Source organism: Thamnophis sirtalis, unplaced genomic scaffold (assembly GCF_051295495.1).
Source record: "Thamnophis sirtalis isolate CommonGarterSnake01/CBP01778 unplaced genomic scaffold, rThaSir2_p1.2 scaffold_8, whole genome shotgun sequence".
NCBI lineage: Eukaryota > Metazoa > Chordata > Lepidosauria > Squamata > Natricidae > Thamnophis > Thamnophis sirtalis.
This window is the reverse complement of record NW_028261388.1, coordinates 82226601-82246750: the sequence shown is the minus strand read 5'-3', so window position 1 is coordinate 82246750 and position 20150 is coordinate 82226601. Positions and strand designations below refer to the sequence as shown.

The window sequence follows — 20150 nt, the reverse complement described above, 5'->3', positions numbered from 1 at the left end:
TGTTTTCAAGCAAATAGGTCTTCAGAAAGATATACATTGATGGAGAGGGAGAAAATATTTAGTAATTTGGAAGAGAACACGGCATTATCCTCTTTCAGCTGCTCATAATACCTATCAATCTTTGCAGCTGAATAACATGTCAAAGCTACTTTAGTTGTCTAAAATGTACAGTTGTTTTTTTAATACAATGTTCAAATACTTACATAATGTTAAGCAAATACTTTGTGAGCCTTGGTTCAAGCCCATGTTAGAGTACATATGAATGCTATGTTGTAATAAACTAAATTCATAATGATTTTGCTATGATTTTTTCCTGTTTTTAACTGGAATGCAATTGTGTTTGAGTAAAAGGCTTTCCAGATAAATCCTGTAAGATTCCAGAGGGAAATAAAGTCCCCAGGAAAAGATGAATGGTGTACATCAAAATGTCTGTTTCCAGTAACTTTACAAAAAAAAGAAAAGATATATTCAAGAATTCTGAATATCAAACAACTGCTCACATTCTATTTGGATTCTTAAATGAGCACACGTCAAATAGACACAAACTGGAATTTAAAAAGATCTGGCAATCACCATATTTTGTTTAATAGTATATTTTAATAGGTTTTTTAAAGGACATTTTGTTCACATTGCCCAAGGCAGAATACTTTATTAGGTTGAAGTTTATTACTATCAGACTCAGACAAATAAAATCTTATTAATGTAATATCTTACCCCAAGTTAATTACCAAGTAATAATCTAAATCAGGATAATTGATAGGAGGAAGTAGAAGCGTTAAGCATGTTTGCCAACTTGGGTCGAATATATATGCAAACTTTGAACTTTGCCAACGATAAACTACATCTAAGGTTTTATAGAACATAATGAACAAACAGTGAATTATTCCGTGTCAAAAATAGCCCACTGTTATGAATATTTTATTATTTTTATTTCTTATTATTGTGCTGCTTTATAGCAGCACTTGGAATCCCAGCTGAATAGATATGATTCTTTCTTCTAAAACAACATTTAGCTATCTGGTAGAACCATACACATAAAGGGTTTCAGATTAAAAAAAATATTAATTTATGCATGAGGTTATACATTCCTGCAAACATCATCCTGAATTCTAGTGCAGAAAAGTGTTAGTCTTGTTTAGTAGTAGAACAGAAGAGACCCAGGTTTATTTAATAGATGAGATTCCTAGCTTGTTTCCAATCTAGACACTAATCACACTCAACCAGCTTTTATTTTGTAAGAATGTATTGGAAACCAATGGATTCTTTTGATCAGATTATGATCAGATTATGGTTTAGTTAATGTACCATACTAAATAATAGCTTGGCTAGCTATTAAATATTAAATAAAGTATAAATGGTTAGGATCAAAAATGTAGCAAACAATCCACCACATTTAAAAAGTAACAAGTAACATTCTGCAGTACAATAATATCACTAGACTCTTGATTTTTTTCAATAGAATAACACAATTCTCCTCCTACTATGACTTTAATAAAAAGGCCCATTTTTCAACCTTTCTTAATGACAGTTTTGTAAATATCCAGATATTCAACCCATTTTACATACCCCCCCTTTACATATAGCAGGAAGCTATATGCATATATTTGTGAATGATGCCTTTGAAAGAAAGGTGGGTGAAGTTTGCCTCAAGTCATAATGTCACAAGAATGCATTCTCTAGTTGTTTCCTTTAAATTGAGATGTTTAATATGCGGTTAAGAGGCTGAATATGTTTTTTTTTCTTGATGAAACAGTCAGCTCTCAAGCTCTCATAAGCATCTGTGTCTTGAGTGAGCACACCAATCCCAGAGACCAATAAATGTAGTCTGCAAAATTATACAGGTACTGATTGCAATTCAATTCCTGTATTCATTTCTGGCACAAATTGTTCAGAGACATCCATCAAAAATCACACAGATTTCTCATTGGGGTTAAACACGGAGGCAACTACCTCTTTATTAGGGCTTCTAAGTATATGCTTTATTGCTACCCTAGTTTAAGGAGGTGCAGACTCAAATTATTGTAGATTAGAAAGGAGAGACCGATCATAGAAAATTCACCTAGAGTGACAAAGTTATTGGACATCGCTCACTAATCTTCATGAATCAAGTTTCCATTTTTATATAATTTGATACTACTTCAATGATAGTTTGCCACTGGAGGGCCACAGGAATACCCATTTGTCCTTAAGGCACCTTTGGTTCCCACCCGATCTTCCAGTGTTCATCCATGCATCGTTCAGATGAGCACGACATCACTCTTTAAAACACTTTTTTATTACTTAGTTATTACTCAGTTATGGGTTAACTCAAATAAGAAAAAAATAATAATGATCATGCTTAGTATCCTGAAATTCCTACCCCATTATTCAAGAAGTATAAGTAATTGCCCCAAGGGCAGGTGTGAGAGGACAGGACAGCCAATCAGGACACTTGTTGATATTAGAATTGATTGAATAGTCTACTTTCCAGAAATACTTCCTTCCAGGATCTGATTGATTCTAGTCTACTAGCTCTAGATCAGTGTTTCTCAACCTTGATGACTTGAAGTCCAAAGGACTTCAAGTCACCAAGGTTGAGAAACACTGCTCTAGATTCTTCTTCAGGATTGAATCTCCCACCCAAAGAGCCATATAACTTAAGACCACCAGAAGTGTATTGATGATTCCATGGTCTCTATCCAGTGTGTCAATGTGTACTATTATTTGGTTTTCTGTTATGATTTGTTTGTGCTCTGCAAGTTCTTAGTATTTCTGTGTATATACATATATAATGTTAGAAGGAATACAAAATGGCATGTTGAATTATTTTTAAACTTGTTTAAGAAATTTTTCCATACCCTCTGAAACTGGTTGAATTCCCAGATGATCATTTTTTATATTGATATTATATTTATTATATATAATATTATATATTCCCAGATGATCATTTTATATATTCCTAGAGTATTTATATAAATATTAAATATAAATATTAAAAACCTTGTGCTTCTAAATAGTGACTTCTTGGCAAGCTGGAGAATTGCTGTCTTGTCCAGCTCCAGTTGGAACCTCCAAGCAGACACTGGACTCCATACTTCATTACTGAAAATTACTGATTAAAAGATTCTTATTTTGGAATAAACATCAAAATAGAGATTAGCAGATCAATTTTGGAAAGCTATAAATTGATTAAAGAGCCAGTTAGAGTTGAAGTATCACTTTGAAATTAATTACAAGAATCCTTCCTGTGAGGTGCCTGAATTTTATTTTAAAAATATGAAATATTTTAAATTAATTATATTAAAAAAAAATCTTCCTATGGGAAAATGTTGTTGATTGGAGGAAAACATGAGAAGAGGGGATTTTGAAGTTTGGACTCTAGAGGAACCAGAAAGAACTAAACATTATTATTATTTTTTTCCCTCCATCATTCCCCTCTACCCTACTTCCCCTCCCCCTCTACCACTCCTCTCTCCCAGTACACTCCCTCCCTTCCTTCTCACCCTCCCTCCCATCCTCTCTCCCACCCTCTCTACCCCTCTTTCTTCTATCCCTCTACTCCTCCCTTCGGTGTATTTCTACTATCTATTAATATATTCAGCTTGTCCTATTTTTACACTGGAATTAAAGAGCAACAGTATACAAGTGCAGTCGCGTTACTTTAAAATCTAACACATACTATATATCCCCCCTCCCCTCCTCCCCCCTAACACCCCACCTCCCTTTCCCCCCCCGACTTCCCAGAGCCCGTACACGGTATAGGTTTTTAACAAATACAGTCTAAAATATATTAAGACAAAGGAAATAAAAAAAAGAAGTTAATAACATCTCTGCATTAAACTCAGCTTCTTCCTGTTGCACTAACTTTAAGCAGTTTAGATTATTCCTAATCTTAAGCATAGGCTATCTGTAATTTCTTAGTCCCGTATTTGTTTTGTATATAGTCAATCCATTTTTTCCAGTCTCGTTTATATCTCTCATTTGAATGGTCTTTAAGATATGCCGATATTTTAGCCATCTCGGCTAGGTTTGTAACTTTTAAACATTATTATTAAAGGAGAAATGTTAGGGGAGAAACTATAGAAGACTTTGAGAATATTTGGGAAAAATGCATACAGATGTTTCTCTCAAGATTACCTGGTACTATAAAAATGACATTTAAAGACATTTTGGTAGAGGGACAGACCTTGCTGGACAAAATTAAGTCTGAAGGTGATTTGAATAAAAATAACAGGCTAGAAAAATTATATGAAACAAGATATGACACTTGGTTTACAAGTAAAACCAGCTAATGTCTTAATAATTACAAATACTAAGTTGGATCAATCAAGGTTAAAATCTGTATGCTGTTATTTGTGGTAATACTGGACTTTCGCTGATCCAGAGCAAAGGATGAAGCTTTAAATACATTTATAGATCAAAGATGAGATATGAGAGGAAGGGATATTTTTTTTTCTTGTAGAATCAGAGTACTGGTAAGTTATTGAAATTGTTTGTACTTGTTTTGATGAAGAGGGAAGTAATTTTTTAATATGCATGTTTTCATTATTATATTTTTATTTTTGCACTTTTTAATTTTTCTATTTTTTTTCTTAGTTTGTATTTTTTTATATTTTTATTTGTGAAAGCTAATAAATTAATAGTGAATTGCTTGTAGCTTACAAAAGCTAAAAAATATTTTTTAAAAAAAAAACACCGTGTGCTTCCATTTTCAATTTGCTGCAAGTTACAATGTATAAGTCCAGACAAATTGTTTTTAGTTTCATTGTATGCCATTCAGAGTCAGTTGTTCTTGAGATGAGCATCTATATAAATTTGACTAATAAAGTTGCTTTTAAATTTGGATATTGCTTGAGGTCAGCACACGTAATCTGGTACCTTCTCAATGTTTTGAACTGCATTTTCCATCCATTCTGGCTAATGGTGTCAGCATTATAGTTAGCAATAGCAATAGCAGTTATACCACTTCATAGGGCTTTCAGCGCTCTCTAAGCGGTTTACAGAGTCAGCATATCGCCCCCACAGTCTGGGTCCTCATTTCACCCACCTCGGAAGGATGGAAGGCTGAGTCAACCTTGAGCCAGTGAGATTAGAACCGCTAAACTGCAGATAGAAAGCTATAGAAATGTCAGCTGAAGTGGCCTGCAGTACTGCACCCTAACCACTGCGCCATCTCGGCTCTAGTTCAGAATTGCATTGCCTGATCTTGTTTATGGAAGCAAATAACTTCAAATTGTGAATTCTAATCCTGGCTAGTTTTCTTCAACAGCAATTAATACGGCTCTGCATAACTGTTAATAATTTGGAAGAGGTATTTCTATGCCAGAATAAACACAGCGCCTCTTTGCTATTTAAAGAATAAACATCTTCTTTCAAGCAAAACTGGGAGCTGGAAAGTAGATGTGTATGCGGTAATACATAGCAGAGAGGGTTGGCTAGTGCAAAACACTTCTTAAAAATTGTTTTCAAAGCATGCATAGCTACAGCAATCAAGTCACTAAACTAGGTCAAGTAACTATCGTTGTGTTGTTTCAGTATTTATTTCAGTTTGTTATTAACAAAACCCATTTTATTTAAATGACGAGGAGTTTCATTTTAATGAAAATGTTACTGTTAATGAAGACACTTAACCCTGGATCCCTTTCATCCAAGCGAGTGATTATGTAATTTCATCTTTAAAAAAATAACAGACAGAAAGGCTTGTGCTCTTTCATGGATACTGCACCAATCAGTTCTGATAAAATGTCTACAATTGTCTAACAATGTTCAAAATTAGAAGCAGAGCATTTCCCCCCCCACATCTCATAGATAGATAGATAGATAGATAGATAGATAGATAGATAGATAGATAGATAGATAGATAGATGATAGATAGATAGATAGAACTATGTGAAATTATAAAAATATATATGCATAAATCATTAAAATCAAGCCTAAATAGAATTCTGAACCCAGAGAAGCAGATATCTAAAGAAGAAGGGGGGCAAGACAACGAAGGGGTAGAAATAGAGGGAAATAAAAAGCATTAAAAAAAACTCCATCGGTCTTGGCAATGGTATAGGGAAAACTTTAAAAAGGGGAGGTGTCTCAACAAAATGGAATAAAAAGTGGTTTTGGAGGTTGTTAGTGGCATAAGGAAAATTGAAGTATTTGGACAATACCATAAATAAAAAGAAATCAGGAAAAAATGCAGAGGAGGAGAAAAAAAACCATTATCTTGATCTCTAAAACATGGTTAGGGAAATTGTTGGCTAAGCCAGGCGTTCCCTCGTATGGATTTAGAAGATGGGAATTGTGCATCCCCAGAGGATACCAGATGTTATAAGGAAAGGACTACTGTATGGATTCTTTCAGAGACTTGTCAAAGATAAAGGAAACAGAGCAATTTATTTTTCAAGAGGTGCTAAATCAAAGTCAGCAGTACCATTTTGTTGAAAGATTCCCTTTGTATAGAGAGAGGGAATTGCTACCTTGCTCCTAAAACGAGTTACCTTTTATCAAAGCAATATAAATAAGGACTCTCCCCTCAAGAATAAAAAAAAAATCCTCTAGTTGCAATAAAATACTTTCTAACTATTTTTCTGCATATCCTTATATTACGGTCTCTCACAAACAAACAAAAAAATAGCTTTAAATAACTAGAAAATAAATCTTGTAAAATGCACACAATTGCTGTACGTCCGTTTCCAAGCAGGCAAAGTGAAATTTCTGTATGAAAGAAAATTGCACAAGTGGTTCTCTGGTAATAGATGTATATTTTAGAAAGCAATTTTGAAACGGATTGTTTGCATGACTTATCCAGATCATTTATTTAGATTTTTTTGTTTTCTTTCCAAACACTTTGCTAGACAGGAGAGCAAAAAAAACAACAACAACAACAACCTACTGATGAGGTTTAGAGGAACATATTGGAGGATAATAAATTATTTGGAGAAGAAAAATGACAGATTACTACAGGCTTTATTAAGCGCCAACACCCTGAAATGCCAAAACATAACAACGGCCATATTTCTTGTGTATACTCACAAACAGAATTATAAAAGGGTATAATTTTATAGCCTGGTCAACATTTTAGCGGCCATGTAAGGAAGAGGAGAAAGGCTGATTTTGTTTTATTTGTTTTCATTCCCCCCCCCCCAAAAAAAAAAAAAATTGCTACAAAAGATAGCCAGAAGGCTATGTGCTGGTCTCTTTTTACCCTCTTCTCTAACTCAACTATTGTTCTGGTTGTCTACCTTTCTCTTATTTTATGGGGGGAGTGGGGTTATGGGCAGGTGAGCATTCACAGGAATGAAGCATGTGGGAAAATGCAAAAAAATAAAAATAAAAAACCCACCAGACAAAAATATGTACCTCTCTGTGTTCCTTAAAGATTTTTGTTTCCCCCCAAAAAAATAAAAAAGCATATTAGACAGATAATTGAGTAGCTTTTTGCTTCAACGTATCCAAAGAAACAGGTGACAGGCAATAGCAATAGCAATAGCAGTTAGACTTCTATACCGCTTCATAGGGCTTTCAGCCCTCTCTAAGCGGTTTACAGAGTCAGCATATCGCCCCCAACAACAATCCGGGTCCTCATTTCACCCACCTCGGAAGGATGGAAGGCTGAGTCAACCTTGAGCCTGGTGGGATTTGAACAGCCGAACTGCAGAACTGCAGTCAGCTGAAGTAGCCTGCAATGCTGCATTTAACCACTGCACCACCTTGCCACCTCAGGTATTCGGTAGAATTTTTTTTAATGAAAAAGTAGTTTTAAAGAATCAGGGTGCCCATTTTCTGTTAATGTTTAAAATGAGAAAAACTTAAACCCGGAGCAAACTGACCAATTTTGTTCGGCTTCTAGTCCTTCATTATTACCATCGCACAGTTATCAGTTTGATATGTCTGGTACCCTATGATTAAAGTAAATGAGTTCAACCTTTCATTGTTCACACTTTATTACAGGATTGTAACTCCAATGCATAATGTAACATTCATTTGCACACATAATTGTTACAGCATGTTAATCCCCTAACCTGCCTTGTATTTGGCAGAGAATACTGGATGATTGCCTATGCAACAACACTCCTAATGAAATTGTTTTGTTCATCCTGATGGCTAATTTATTGGAGATTTATTTTTGTTTGGTGAATTATTTAAAGGGCAAATTCTTTCCATATTGCTCCTGTTTTTCTCTTTTTGCATTTATAATTTACCGTGGGAGCCAAAGAACATTCAAACATCCCATAAGGTGATGGTGAGACAACTTGATCCTGCTAACATTTTTTTTCCTAATTAGTTGGTTGTTTATATTTCTCAAAGGGAACAGAGTCATAAGGATCCATTCAGTGAAAAGCATAGAGTAGTAAAATCTGCGTAGAATTGATTTTAGCATATTGATTTGAGCATGCTGAAGAATATGAGCATTATGGACTTCCCGCTATTTTAAATTTAAATGTAAACTTTATTTTAATGTTTTTAAATATCAATTCTATTCAAATATGCTATATATGACTGAAGAAAACACACACACACACTAAAACACACACACTATAAGAGCCAAGGTGGCGCAGTGGTTAAATGCAGCACTGCAGGCTGACTGCTAGATCAGCAGTTCAGCGGTTCAAATCTCACCGGCTCAGGGTTGACTCAGCCTTCCATCCTTCCGAGGTGGGTAAAATGAGGACCCGGATTGTTGTTGGGGGCAATATGCTGACTCTGTAAACCGCTTAGAGAGGCCTGAAAGGCCTATGAAGTGGTATATAAGTCTACTGTTATTGCTATTAAAAACTGTTCCTTAATGCAATATTTTTTTGTGTTTTGTGTCTCAGAAAGGGAAGAAAGGATTTGAAAATTAAAGTCTACATGTGTTCCAATCTTAAAAATTGGATATTTTTTTAATGTTGATGTTTATGAACAAAGGATATTGCATTCATGCATCCATTGTTATTCATGCTTCCTTGGATCTATTTCCAATTAAGTGGTACTTACTCTTAAGGAAAGAGGTATAAGGTTGTAATACAAGGTGACTTGCAAAGAAATTTAGAACCTCACCAAATTCAATCACAATGGAATAGAGAGCAATTCAAATGCAAGTCAACAAGACTAAAGTAGTTTTTTCTTGAGATTTATTAGTACCATTGTCAGTACCACAATCACAAATACCTACAACTCTGATTAAAGAATAGAGTTTCTCTAGTTTCAGTTCTAATTGGAAACAACGTTTGGGCATTTTGCTTGAAATTGAAGAAAACTAAATTTTAATCTTCAGATTTGATGTCTAGAAGTGTTTATTATTATAGGAGTCCTGTATGCTATAGCTTACTCTAGGTTAAAAGATCATTGTATTTTATCTTTACATCTGAACCAAAGAAAGTTAGCTATTATTATTTTTTACTATAGCTTTTTCATTTTTTGCCTGTGCCACCCAGTTTTGCTTTCCCTGCTAACCTTTCCTTATTTCCTTTTTTTTCCCTTGTACTTTATGTTTTTTTTTTTTTTGAAATTCAATAAAGTTCTGTTAAAATGCCATTGGCCAAATATTTCAAAAAGTAAGCAAATTATGTATGTGTTGTGCAGAAATTTGATCCAGATTTTCATGTATTTATTCTTTGCCTATTTTTTTTTGTAAGGCAGGCATATAAGACACCTAAAATAATGAAATTTATGGAATGGATTGTGACTATAATCAATAATGGCTAGTGTTGTGGCCCGGCAGGAGCTGTTGGAGCTGCCGCCAGACTCCAACAGCAAGGGGCCCTATGAGTCGGCCTTGGAGGAGGTGGAGGACCCTGGACAGGGTGTCAACTCCGAGCAGGGTGAGGAGAGACTGGTTGGCCACCAGGTGGTGGTGGAGCCTTGGATCAGAGGGAGGGAAACACTCGTGAGTTGTTGCAGGATGCATCCCGTCGAAGGGTTACTCAACGGAAGGAACAACTGAGTACTTACAGGAGATGATTGTGAGCAGCTGTTGCTCATTGGGATCCTCTCCTGAGTATAAAGGGGACTGTTGGTGCCATGCCCTGGTTGCAGAAGTCAACGTTCCGTTCCATTCCTGTTCTAGTGATGGTTGTTGTTCGTGTTCATAACCCGAGAGAAGCTAACTTGGATAAGTGGTTTTGAGATAAGAGAAGCCGGGTTTGCATTTTGGTGTGACTTTCTGCCAGAGCTATTATCTTTGTTTATTTGGGCTTGTAGCCAGCAAGAGCTTGGACTAATTAAAAGGAACCTTTTGAGTTACGTGGCTTTTGGCTTTCATTCCTGGATGGAGAAAGGGAGGTCAGAACAAGCTAGTAAGGTAATGATGCAGTGGTGGGTTCTGGATCACGTTGCTACTGGTACAGTGCAATGGGCCCAGAGTCCACCGTATGAACATGCGCAGTTCACGTACACACATGCACAGCACATGCATATGTACTTACCGTCTGTGATGCTCCGTGATGCCTACGTGACGCTCCAGCTGCTCAGTGGAGCGTCGTGCAGGTGCCATACGCTCTGTGCACATGTGCGGAAGCTCCGAAGATCTCAAATACAGGAAAGGATGGAGGGCGAGTGGGTGGGCCCTCCGGAGCACCATACTGGAATGGTACCCAATACTCCCAGCAGGCACCAGTATGCCCCGGTCATAGCCTATCACTGTAATGATGGGATATATGTCTGCTGGTTTTACAAAATTTTCAGTGACAATGGCAATTTGATGGGGAAGGAGAAACCAAATGATTGGGGTGGTTGAATATTTTCATTTCGAGATAGGTATTGTTGTGGCCCAGCAGGAGCTGTTGGAGCTGCCACCAGACTCCGACAGCGAGGGGCCCCATGAGTCGGCTCTGGAGGATGTGGAGGACCCTGGATAGGGGTCCGACTCCGAGCAGGATGCAGAGAGGCTGGTTGGCCACCAGGAGGTGCCTGAGCTTGGACCAGTGGGGAGGAGGCAAGGGAGAGTGATCCAGAAGCCAGCAGTGAGTTGTTCCTGGATGCTCAGCTCCGAAGAGCTAATAGGCATCAGGAACAGTTGTGCAAGTACAGGAAGTAATTGCACTCAGCTGGTGGTCATTAGGCTCCTCTCCAGACTATAATAAGGACTCCTTGTGCACGCGGCCCTCTTGCAGAAGTCAACGCATTGACTAAAAGTTGAAGAACTTTTGTAACTAGCTTGGCAGGCTGGATTGCTGCCAAGGTCCTTATCTGTTTGTTATGCTTGGCTTTCAGCCACCGAGGTTTTGGTTTCTTGCTAATAAAGTACATTCCAGTTAAGCTTGTCTCGGCATTCGTTACTGGATGGAGGAGGGGGTCAGGTATAGATGGAGCTTTTCTCTTTTTTCAGTAGGGGAATAACACTTCCTTTCATACTTATTTGTGATTCGTTTGCCTACACATTTTAATTTTATATTCTTTTTAAAAACAAAAGCAATACCAGAGTGGCTTAATTTTTTGTTAATGAGTTACTACTGAGTTTAAAATAATGTCCCCAAAACAAAAGCAACAGGAAAAGCATATCATCTGAAGAAGATCTTTAACTTCTTAATATTTTAATTGACTTTCCCCATGCTTTAACAGACAGACCAGAGCTCCTAATTATTTATTGTATATTAAATTGTAAACTCTAATGAAATTAGCTGATTATTGCTTTCTTGATAACATAAGAATAAGCAACAGGCGTCTTTCTTTTTTCTATAGCAAGTCACGTCCCACATTTTACAAACCTGTTGTTTAATGACATGAGTTCCATTTTTGGAAACTTAGCAAGCTTTACCTGTATCAGATTGCTATTGTATTGGATTCTTCCAAAATCATCTTCTTGAGAGGAAATACCTAGGTTTCTTAACAAGTGGTTGTGAATTACTTTTTCAGCTTCTTTCAGGACCATGGAGAGCACCAGGGACAGACACGTTTTTTGCAGTCAAGAGTGGATTCTAAAATTGCTAATTCGCTTTATTTGGACATGTATATGTTTTTAAACTCTGTGGGTTTTCTTTTCTGTTTTTTTTTTTTACAGACAGCCCTGGGCTCTTGAGCCATGTCCCCGTTGAAATTAAAATCCTCGATGTTAATGACAACCCTCCGGAGCTTGCCAGGGACTATGATGTTATTGTCTGTGAGAATGCAAAGCCCAATCAGGTCAGTTGCACTTCAGACCTAAGTTATAATTGGGGAAATAACATAATCCCCAGTGTTACTGTTTTTTCTGATTTAATCATTTTGCCTGGCAATGCATAAGTAGGCAGGTGGAAATCATGTCGGCTGCTGTTGCACTAAATTAGCAACATCATCCAGAGATTGGCATTGTGGGCGAAAAGGTCTCATTTATAACTCTTCTCTGGAATGTGAATCTTCATCTCTTCAGAGTATATCGTATATTGGTGTCGATGTTCCTGTAGGTTTTTTTTTTCCTGATTATGCTGGAAAATAGAGTTTTCGACTCTGAGAACTTTCCATAATTTAATCAATCAATCAATTAAGTTTGAAGTTTGAAGTTTGAAGTTTGAAGTTTGAAGTTTGAAGTTTGAAGTTTGAAGTTTGATTTCATTTGTATGCCGCCCTTTTCCCTGAAAGGGACTCAGGGCGGCTCACAACTCAAACAAGGGAAGAGGGATACAGACCATTGACAACAACACAAAACAATACATAATTAAAAACACAACAATCATACCATTCGAGATAGGGGCAACGATTCTTTAGCCCCAGGCCTGTCGGAACAGCCAGGTTTTAAGGGCTATGCGGAAGGCCTGGAGGGTGGTGAGGGTGCGAATCTCCACGGGGAGCTCGTTCCAGAGGGTCGGAGCAGCAACAGAGAAGGCTCTCCTCCAGGTAGTCGCCAGTCGACACTGGCCGGCGGATGGAATTCGGAGGAGGCCTAATCTGTGGGATCTAATCGGTCTGGAGGAGGTAATTGGCAGCAGGCGGTCTCTCAAGTGAATTGGCAGCAGGCGGTCTCTCAAGTGAATACAACTGGGAGGAACCTTGGAGTCAACTAGTACACACACACACACACACACACACACACACGCACAATCAAGCAGATGACCCTACACCATTTCACACAAGTGGCATTCCAGTCTTTTCTTAAAAGCCTACAACTTATGTAGCTCCTACAACTTCTGAAGCCAAGCTGTTCCACAGCTTAATCGTTCTCCCTGTTAAGAAGTTACTTCTTAATTCCAGATTGCTTCTCTCCTTGATTAGTTTCCATCCATTGTTTCTTGCCTTGCCTTCTGATACTTTGGAAAATAAGTTGCTGGCCTCTTCTTTGTGGCAGCCCCACAAATACTGGAACACTGCTATCATGTCACCCCTAGCCCTTCTTTTTCCTAGCTTAGTCATACCCAATTCCCGCAATTGTTCTTCATATGTCTTTGCCTCCGAGCCCTTAAGCATCTTAGTTGCTCTCCTTTGCACTTTTTCCAAAGTCTCAACATCTTTTTTTGTAACGTGGTGACCAAAACTGGATGCATTATTCCAGGTGTGGTCTTCCTAAGGATTTATAAAGTGGTACTTGTGCTTCATGTGATTTTGATTCTATGCCTATGTTTATACAACCCAGGATTGTATTAGCTTTTTTTGGCTGATGCTGCATACAGCTGGCACATGTTTCTGATCAAAAAGGATTCAAAAAATCCTCTTACAGCTAATGTTTTTGAGTTAATGTTTACCAGGATTCAAACCTAACTTAAAAGACACAAATGCGGTTTGAATAAATGCCCCAATTATTCATGAAACAAATCTTAATTTCATGGGACACATTTTATTTAAAAAGAGTGAATAGTAATGATGATTAGTCCACATTTTAAGAGAAGATTGAAATGACATTGCAATTTCAAGCAAGTCAAAAAAGTATTAATAAGATTTATACAACCTATTGGGAGCAGTTTCAAAGCCTATCAATCATGCAGCCATCAAGTTGCCTTGCGAAGTGCATGTTTCCCTTCACTGGCAGTTTTCAAATAGAGGTTGGATAATTTTCTGCTCAAAATATTTTGAGAACCTTCCCTGAGCAGATAACTAGACCAGATGTCCTCTGAGATCCCTTCCAACTTTGATTCTGCAATCCCTTCTATGTTTATGATTCTCTTGACCTACAATAGAATCATGAACAAGTAGCTTAAATAAGGTCATACTTAGACCTATATACTGGTCTATTACAGCACTCTCTGAATGGTTTACAGTGTCAGCATTTTGTCCACTACAATCTAGATCCTCATTTTACTGACCTCAGAAGGCTGAGTCAACCTTGAGCTGGTCAGGATCGAACTCCTAGCTGTGGGCAGAGTTAGCCTACACTACTGCATTCTAACCACTTCGCAACCACAGGTCTTCATTGTTCAGAAAATAAGTGAATACATCTGAGTGCTAAGGTTGTATTTATTTCATGATATTGCTTAAATGCTTCCCTCTCCAAATAATTCTAATAGACTAATAAATGACACCAGCCAAGTATAAAATGATACACTTGGTGCCAGCTCAGACAAATACTATGTCAACAAGCTGAGCTTACATGATCTTACTGAGTTCCATCAAAATTAAAATCCAGTTCATGTAATGTATAATGTTGTTGATATATAATTTTAATAAGGGAATAATTAAAAATTGGTGTGTGTGTATATATATATATATATATGTGTGTGTGTGTGTGTGTGTGTGTGTGTGTGTGTGTGTGTGTGTGTTTGTGCTGATAAATAAATAAAGGGAGACTAGTATAGATCTATTTCAAGCTATTTAGCTCTCATCAGCTAGCCATACCCTTACTGGGATTTGAACCTGGGCTATATTACATACTAGGCAGACATCTTAGCCATTAGGCCACAGGCTCTTATCCATTATCAGCGAAGCCAGGGTGAAAGGTATAAAAATCTAATATATATATATAGCATTTGTGCTGATAAATAAATATAGGGAGACTAGTATAGATCTATTTCAAGCTATTTAGCTCTCATCAGCTAGCCATACCCTTACTGGGATTAGAACCTGTGCTGTATTACATATTAGGCAGTTGTGTTAACCACTAAGCCACAAGGTTCTCCTCCTTTATCAGCTGAGCCAGGGAAATAGGTATGCATTTAGTGTCACAACCCCTGGTATGCCCAAATATGAAATATTTAGAATATTTTGTTGAAAAATGAAGGAATAAGATTTCTGTTTGAATGTATGATGTACAAGGATAATAATGAACATAAGCATACCCGATAGTTGATTGGTGAAATTAGGCATAATTGAAAATAGTGACATACAAATATAAATGGTTGGTAACATTTTTTTTTTCACATTGGGATTTGTGATTATATAAAGGTATACTGTTATCAAATAGACAATCAAGAATGTAAGGGAATTCGGTTTATTGGAAAAAAAAACAATAATACTAATTGTAATTGAACATATACTGAACAATGAAAGTGAGGTATTTAGTTATACTAGATGAAAAATCTGTGATGGTAAATGTTATTCGGCAATATGGATGTAAAAACACCTGTAACCAAACGACATGCTGTATGTGATGATGCCTTTTTTTGTCTTTTTTTTGTTGTGTGTGCGTTGTCTGTTTAATAAAAACAAAAATTTATATTAAAAAAACCCAGTTCAAAGTTAATTAGACCCTTTATCCTATGTTCTTTCCAGGTTATTCAGATGATCAGTGCCACTGACAGAGATGCCATTACAGAAGGGCGAAGATTTCATTTTGCTCTAGATGAGAATTTTTCTTTGAATCCCAACTTTACATTAAAGGATAATGAAGGTAAATTAAAAAAAAAAAACATAACTGACTAGACAGGGCCCTATGTTTGACTGCAGTATTTCATTGAATAGAATAACTTCTTCCAATGTGCAAAAAAACATAGTCAATCAGGATAACAGTGTTTTGTTACAAAGGGTTCCATAGTCATATTTGTTTGATTGTCAAGCAAACTATATCCAGTAATCATCTGGGAAAAAATAACTTTGCTGTATTTTCTACTCTTAACTATATATTGTTGTATTTCTCATTTATGCTGTAGACAGTTTAAAATATTTTAAAGTGATTTGCTGGAACTAAGAAGCTTCAATTTCTTAGTTAAAGACGTCCATCCTCACGGCAGATATTAGTGGTTTTGTTGTCTCTCTGAAAGGTCAGAATTAGGGAAAAAGGGGGAAATGTTTCTTCTTATTTGATTTTGATTTTTTGATTTGATTTTTATTTGTCTTGTATGCCGCCCACTCCCGAAGGACTCCGGGCGGCTCACAATAGACAAGGGAAAGGGGGAAAACTAGACAAGGACAACACTTTAAAAACAAAACCACAACATTCACAATTTCCGTGGGGCTGGATATTTCACAGGCCCCCGGCCAGCTGGAGCAGCCAGGACTTGGTGGCTTTGCGGAAGGCGTAGTAGTAAGGGTAGTAAGGGTCCGGATCTCCACGGGGAGGTCATTCCAGAGGGCTGGAGCTGCAACAGAGAAGGCTCTCCCCCGGGGGGTCGCCAGCCAACATTGGCTGGCAGATGGAATCCGGAGGAGACCCAACCTGTGCGATCTAATCGGTCTGAGAGAGGTAATCGGCAGGAGGCGGTCTCTCCTGTTATACCAGTAATAAATGAACGTAAAATTGTAAAATATTACCAGAGTTCATTTTCAGCTGGAAAAAAAACCCATTCAGTAAAATGGATACGATAATGATAATGCCTTGTTGTATACTAACCTAAGAAGAAATGACTATTTGTTGATAGATACACTTTAATAAAATATTATAGTAGAAGCTAGATATTTTCCCACCGAGCTTTAGAAAGACAATTCTTACATTGATGGCAGTGTAAGAATTTCATGAATGGGATATGCCATCTTTGGCATTTAAATTTGTTTATTTTTTAAATGCATTATGTTTCTGATTTATTCAATAGCATATCTTTTATTGTTGTATAAACTTCTATAAAATGTTCATGCTTCTAGGAAAACAACATTACTTTGTACAAATCAATAAATCAAGTAGCAGCTAGCAATCTTGGCTCTAACTTAGAAGTAAAACAACAACAATCTTTGTTAGGAATTGAATGGGGAACCACCGGGGAACTTCCAGGACTATTGGCTAAATTGTATTTTTTTAAATGGAAGTTTAAAAACATCCTAGAAGAAGGCAGAGTAATACTGCTAGGAAATTATATAGTCTCCAGCAACTGGCTTTAGTCCAGCCCAGGAGTAATATCTGGTCATCCTTGGCTGTTCTGTAAAAGTTACGTAAGCTTGGATCTTATTATTAGATGAAGAGGTGGCAATCTAGAGATTTTAGGGTTTAGATTAGGCTGAGAAATCAAAACAATCAAAGAAACCAACACCATCTTGGAGAAGATAATACAATCAATTTCCTTTTTTTGGGATGTGAACATTCCATGAACATTAAAGAATGTAATGCAAAAATAAGACTTTTGAAACAAGAATGTTCCTGCATTCATGGTGGGTAGTCAAATGGGATGTTTGCAATTAAATACAAAATGACACGAGATGTGTGGTTGTATTTTGCGACAGTATTGTTTGTGTGCTTGATTTGTTTCTTTGAATTCATGTTTTTTGCCATAGTTTTAGACTCTCTGGGGCGAGAGCCAATTAGCCTTAAAAATGTTTCTGACAGGTTGAGAAGCTGATATGTGAAATTTAAAAGATTTCCCCTTCAGAGGAATGGGGCTGCCCTTGAAAGCTCTACATGGTATTGGACCTGGGTACTTGAGAGACCGCCTACTGCCAATTACCTCCCATAGACCCATTAGATCCCACAGATTAGGCCTCCTCCGAATTCCATCCACTGGCCAATGCCGTCTGGTGACCACTCGGAGGAGGGCCTTCCCTGTGGCTGCTCCGGCCCTTTGGAACGAGCTCCCCGTGGAGATTCAGACCCTCACCACCCTTCAGGACTTCCGGACAGCCGTTAAGACCTGGCTGTCCCAGCAAGCCTGGGGTTGAGTTCCCCCCCTACTCGAATTTGCTGTGCTTGCTGTGTTTTTTAAATTGTTTGTATCACTGTCCTGTTTGTCTTACTTTTCTGTATTTGTTTCCCTTCCCTTGGCTTTTGTTCAGCCGCCCTGAGTCCCTTCAGGGAATAGGGCGGCTTACAAATCAAATAAATACCAAATACCAGAGGAATGTACTGGAGGAAACAATTGAAAGGCATACAGATAGAGAGAAGGAGGGAGGAATTCTGGGAGTTAGCTTCTTTTACTTTATTAGGAATTCACTACTGTTTCCCTTGCTATTTATTACTAACCCCTTTGTTCATTAATAACGCAATCTTCTTGGCCTTGAAGAGACCTCTCAGCAAGTACCAAATATATTAGATTTCCACCTCTTAGGGCAGAGAGAAATGCCCACTGTCAAAGGGGGCAGTTGGATCTTCAAAGATGCCTTCCAGCCCCTGTGGAAACCTCAAAACCCATGATTTTCCAATATCAGTTCCCAAAACCAGAGAGCAATTTGGGAGGCATTTCATGTGCATTGCAGAAAAATGGGATTTGCAATCCTGAAATATTTTTTAACCTGTAGAAAAAGGTGACCTAGTTTTAGACCGGGTCCCAGTAGGACCAAAAGTGAGGAACGTCTAAAATAAGACATGTTTCTCTTCCCTCACTTTTATCCTTTTGATATGATCTAACTCTACCTCTAATTTCAAAACATCTCTCTATTTTTTTCTTTATTTATTTAGAAAGGAAAAGAGATTAAAAACTACAGAGAAATGACAAAATGCAAATATTGCATGGAAGTGTTTGTAGAATAATGTAAGTTTTTTTTTTAAAGTAGAAACTATTCCATTACAAAAAAAAAATGTCACTTTTGTCCTTGCAAAGCACCCTGGATTAAAACAAAGACAAAGATGCTTTCTTGACTGTTTAACAGTTTTTAGGATTTTTCAAAACACTTTTATCTAATATTAGTAAAAATCAAATTATAGATCAACTGAGAGTTCTGTAATAATGAAAAATACAATTAAAGAGTTTGAAACCCTTATTTTAAGGGAACCCTAATGTCAGATGTGATAGCAAGCCGCATATGGAATTGGAGTCCATAAGAAATTTACAGCTCATTTTATAGACATACAAGATTTAGTCATCAATGCCTATCACCAACACGATCTACAAAAACTTGTCGAAAATGAAATGCTCCACCATTTGTGGGTAGCAGTAATTTACATTTCCCAAAATGTCTTTTTGAACAGCTGTCTTTTTATAGCTCTCTGTAAAAGTAGTAAGGAGGGCATAGTCTAGATATCCAAGATTTAGTTCTTCCAATGTTGGGAGTTGGGGACATCACTGAAAAATCTTAAGACTGGGTTCACTGAAAGTAGCATTCCTTCAGTAGCAGCATCCTCAATAAGCCTTTCTCCACCCAATTCTTACTGTACAGATATATTCAATGTGTAGAAAATTGATACAGAATAAGAGAATTTGGAAGCAAATTTGAAAAAGGTGCTATCTCTTTTTTTATAGCAGATTTTTTTATTATTTTTCCCTTCTACAACACCTTACAGTCATTACATCAACATTGTTGTGTCACCATACCTGTACATGTATATAATATTTCGCTTCTATATTTACACACCTTTATACACAGTTCTCTCTCTCTCTCTCTCTCTCTCTCTCTCTCTCTCCCTCCCTCCCTCCCTCCCTCCCTCTCTCTCTCTCTCTCTCTCTCTCTCTCTCTCTCTCTCTATATATATATATATATATATATATATATATATATATATATATATATATATATATGTATATATATATGTATATATATATATGTATATATATATGTATATATATATGTATGTATATATATATGTATGTATGTATATATATATATATATATATATATATATATATATATATATATGTATGTATGTATGTATGTATGTATGTGTGTATGTATGTGTGTGTATATATATATTTATCAGCACAAATAAAATAAAAAAACACATATATATATATATATATATATATATATATATATATATATATATATATATATATATATATATATATATATATATATATATATATATATATCTTGTTTTTTGGCTTAATTAATTTTATTCCTGTTTTGCAGCCATTTGTACCAATTGTTCCAAATTTCATAATATTCCGACTCTTCTTTTATCTTTTAATTTCAGTGTTAATTTGTCCATCTCTGCACAATCCAAATTATTTTTTATCACTAATTCGCCCGAGGGGGTATTATTTTGTTTCCAGCATTGG

The 20150-nt window shown here is 36.6% G+C and overlaps 1 protein-coding gene across 2 annotated transcripts in view; it reads left to right on the top strand.

Moving 5' to 3' along the window:
- The window catches only part of CDH18 (cadherin 18), a 315976-nt gene that overhangs the window by 280244 nt on the left and 15582 nt on the right, over positions 1-20150 (top strand). For both annotated transcript variants that reach the window (XM_087721989.1, XM_087721990.1), the window contains exons 9-10: positions 11954-12075; positions 15568-15685. In XM_087721989.1, coding sequence (XP_087578115.1) covers positions 11954-12075; positions 15568-15685 — 240 coding nt within the window. The remainder of the gene's footprint in view (positions 1-11953; positions 12076-15567; positions 15686-20150) is intronic.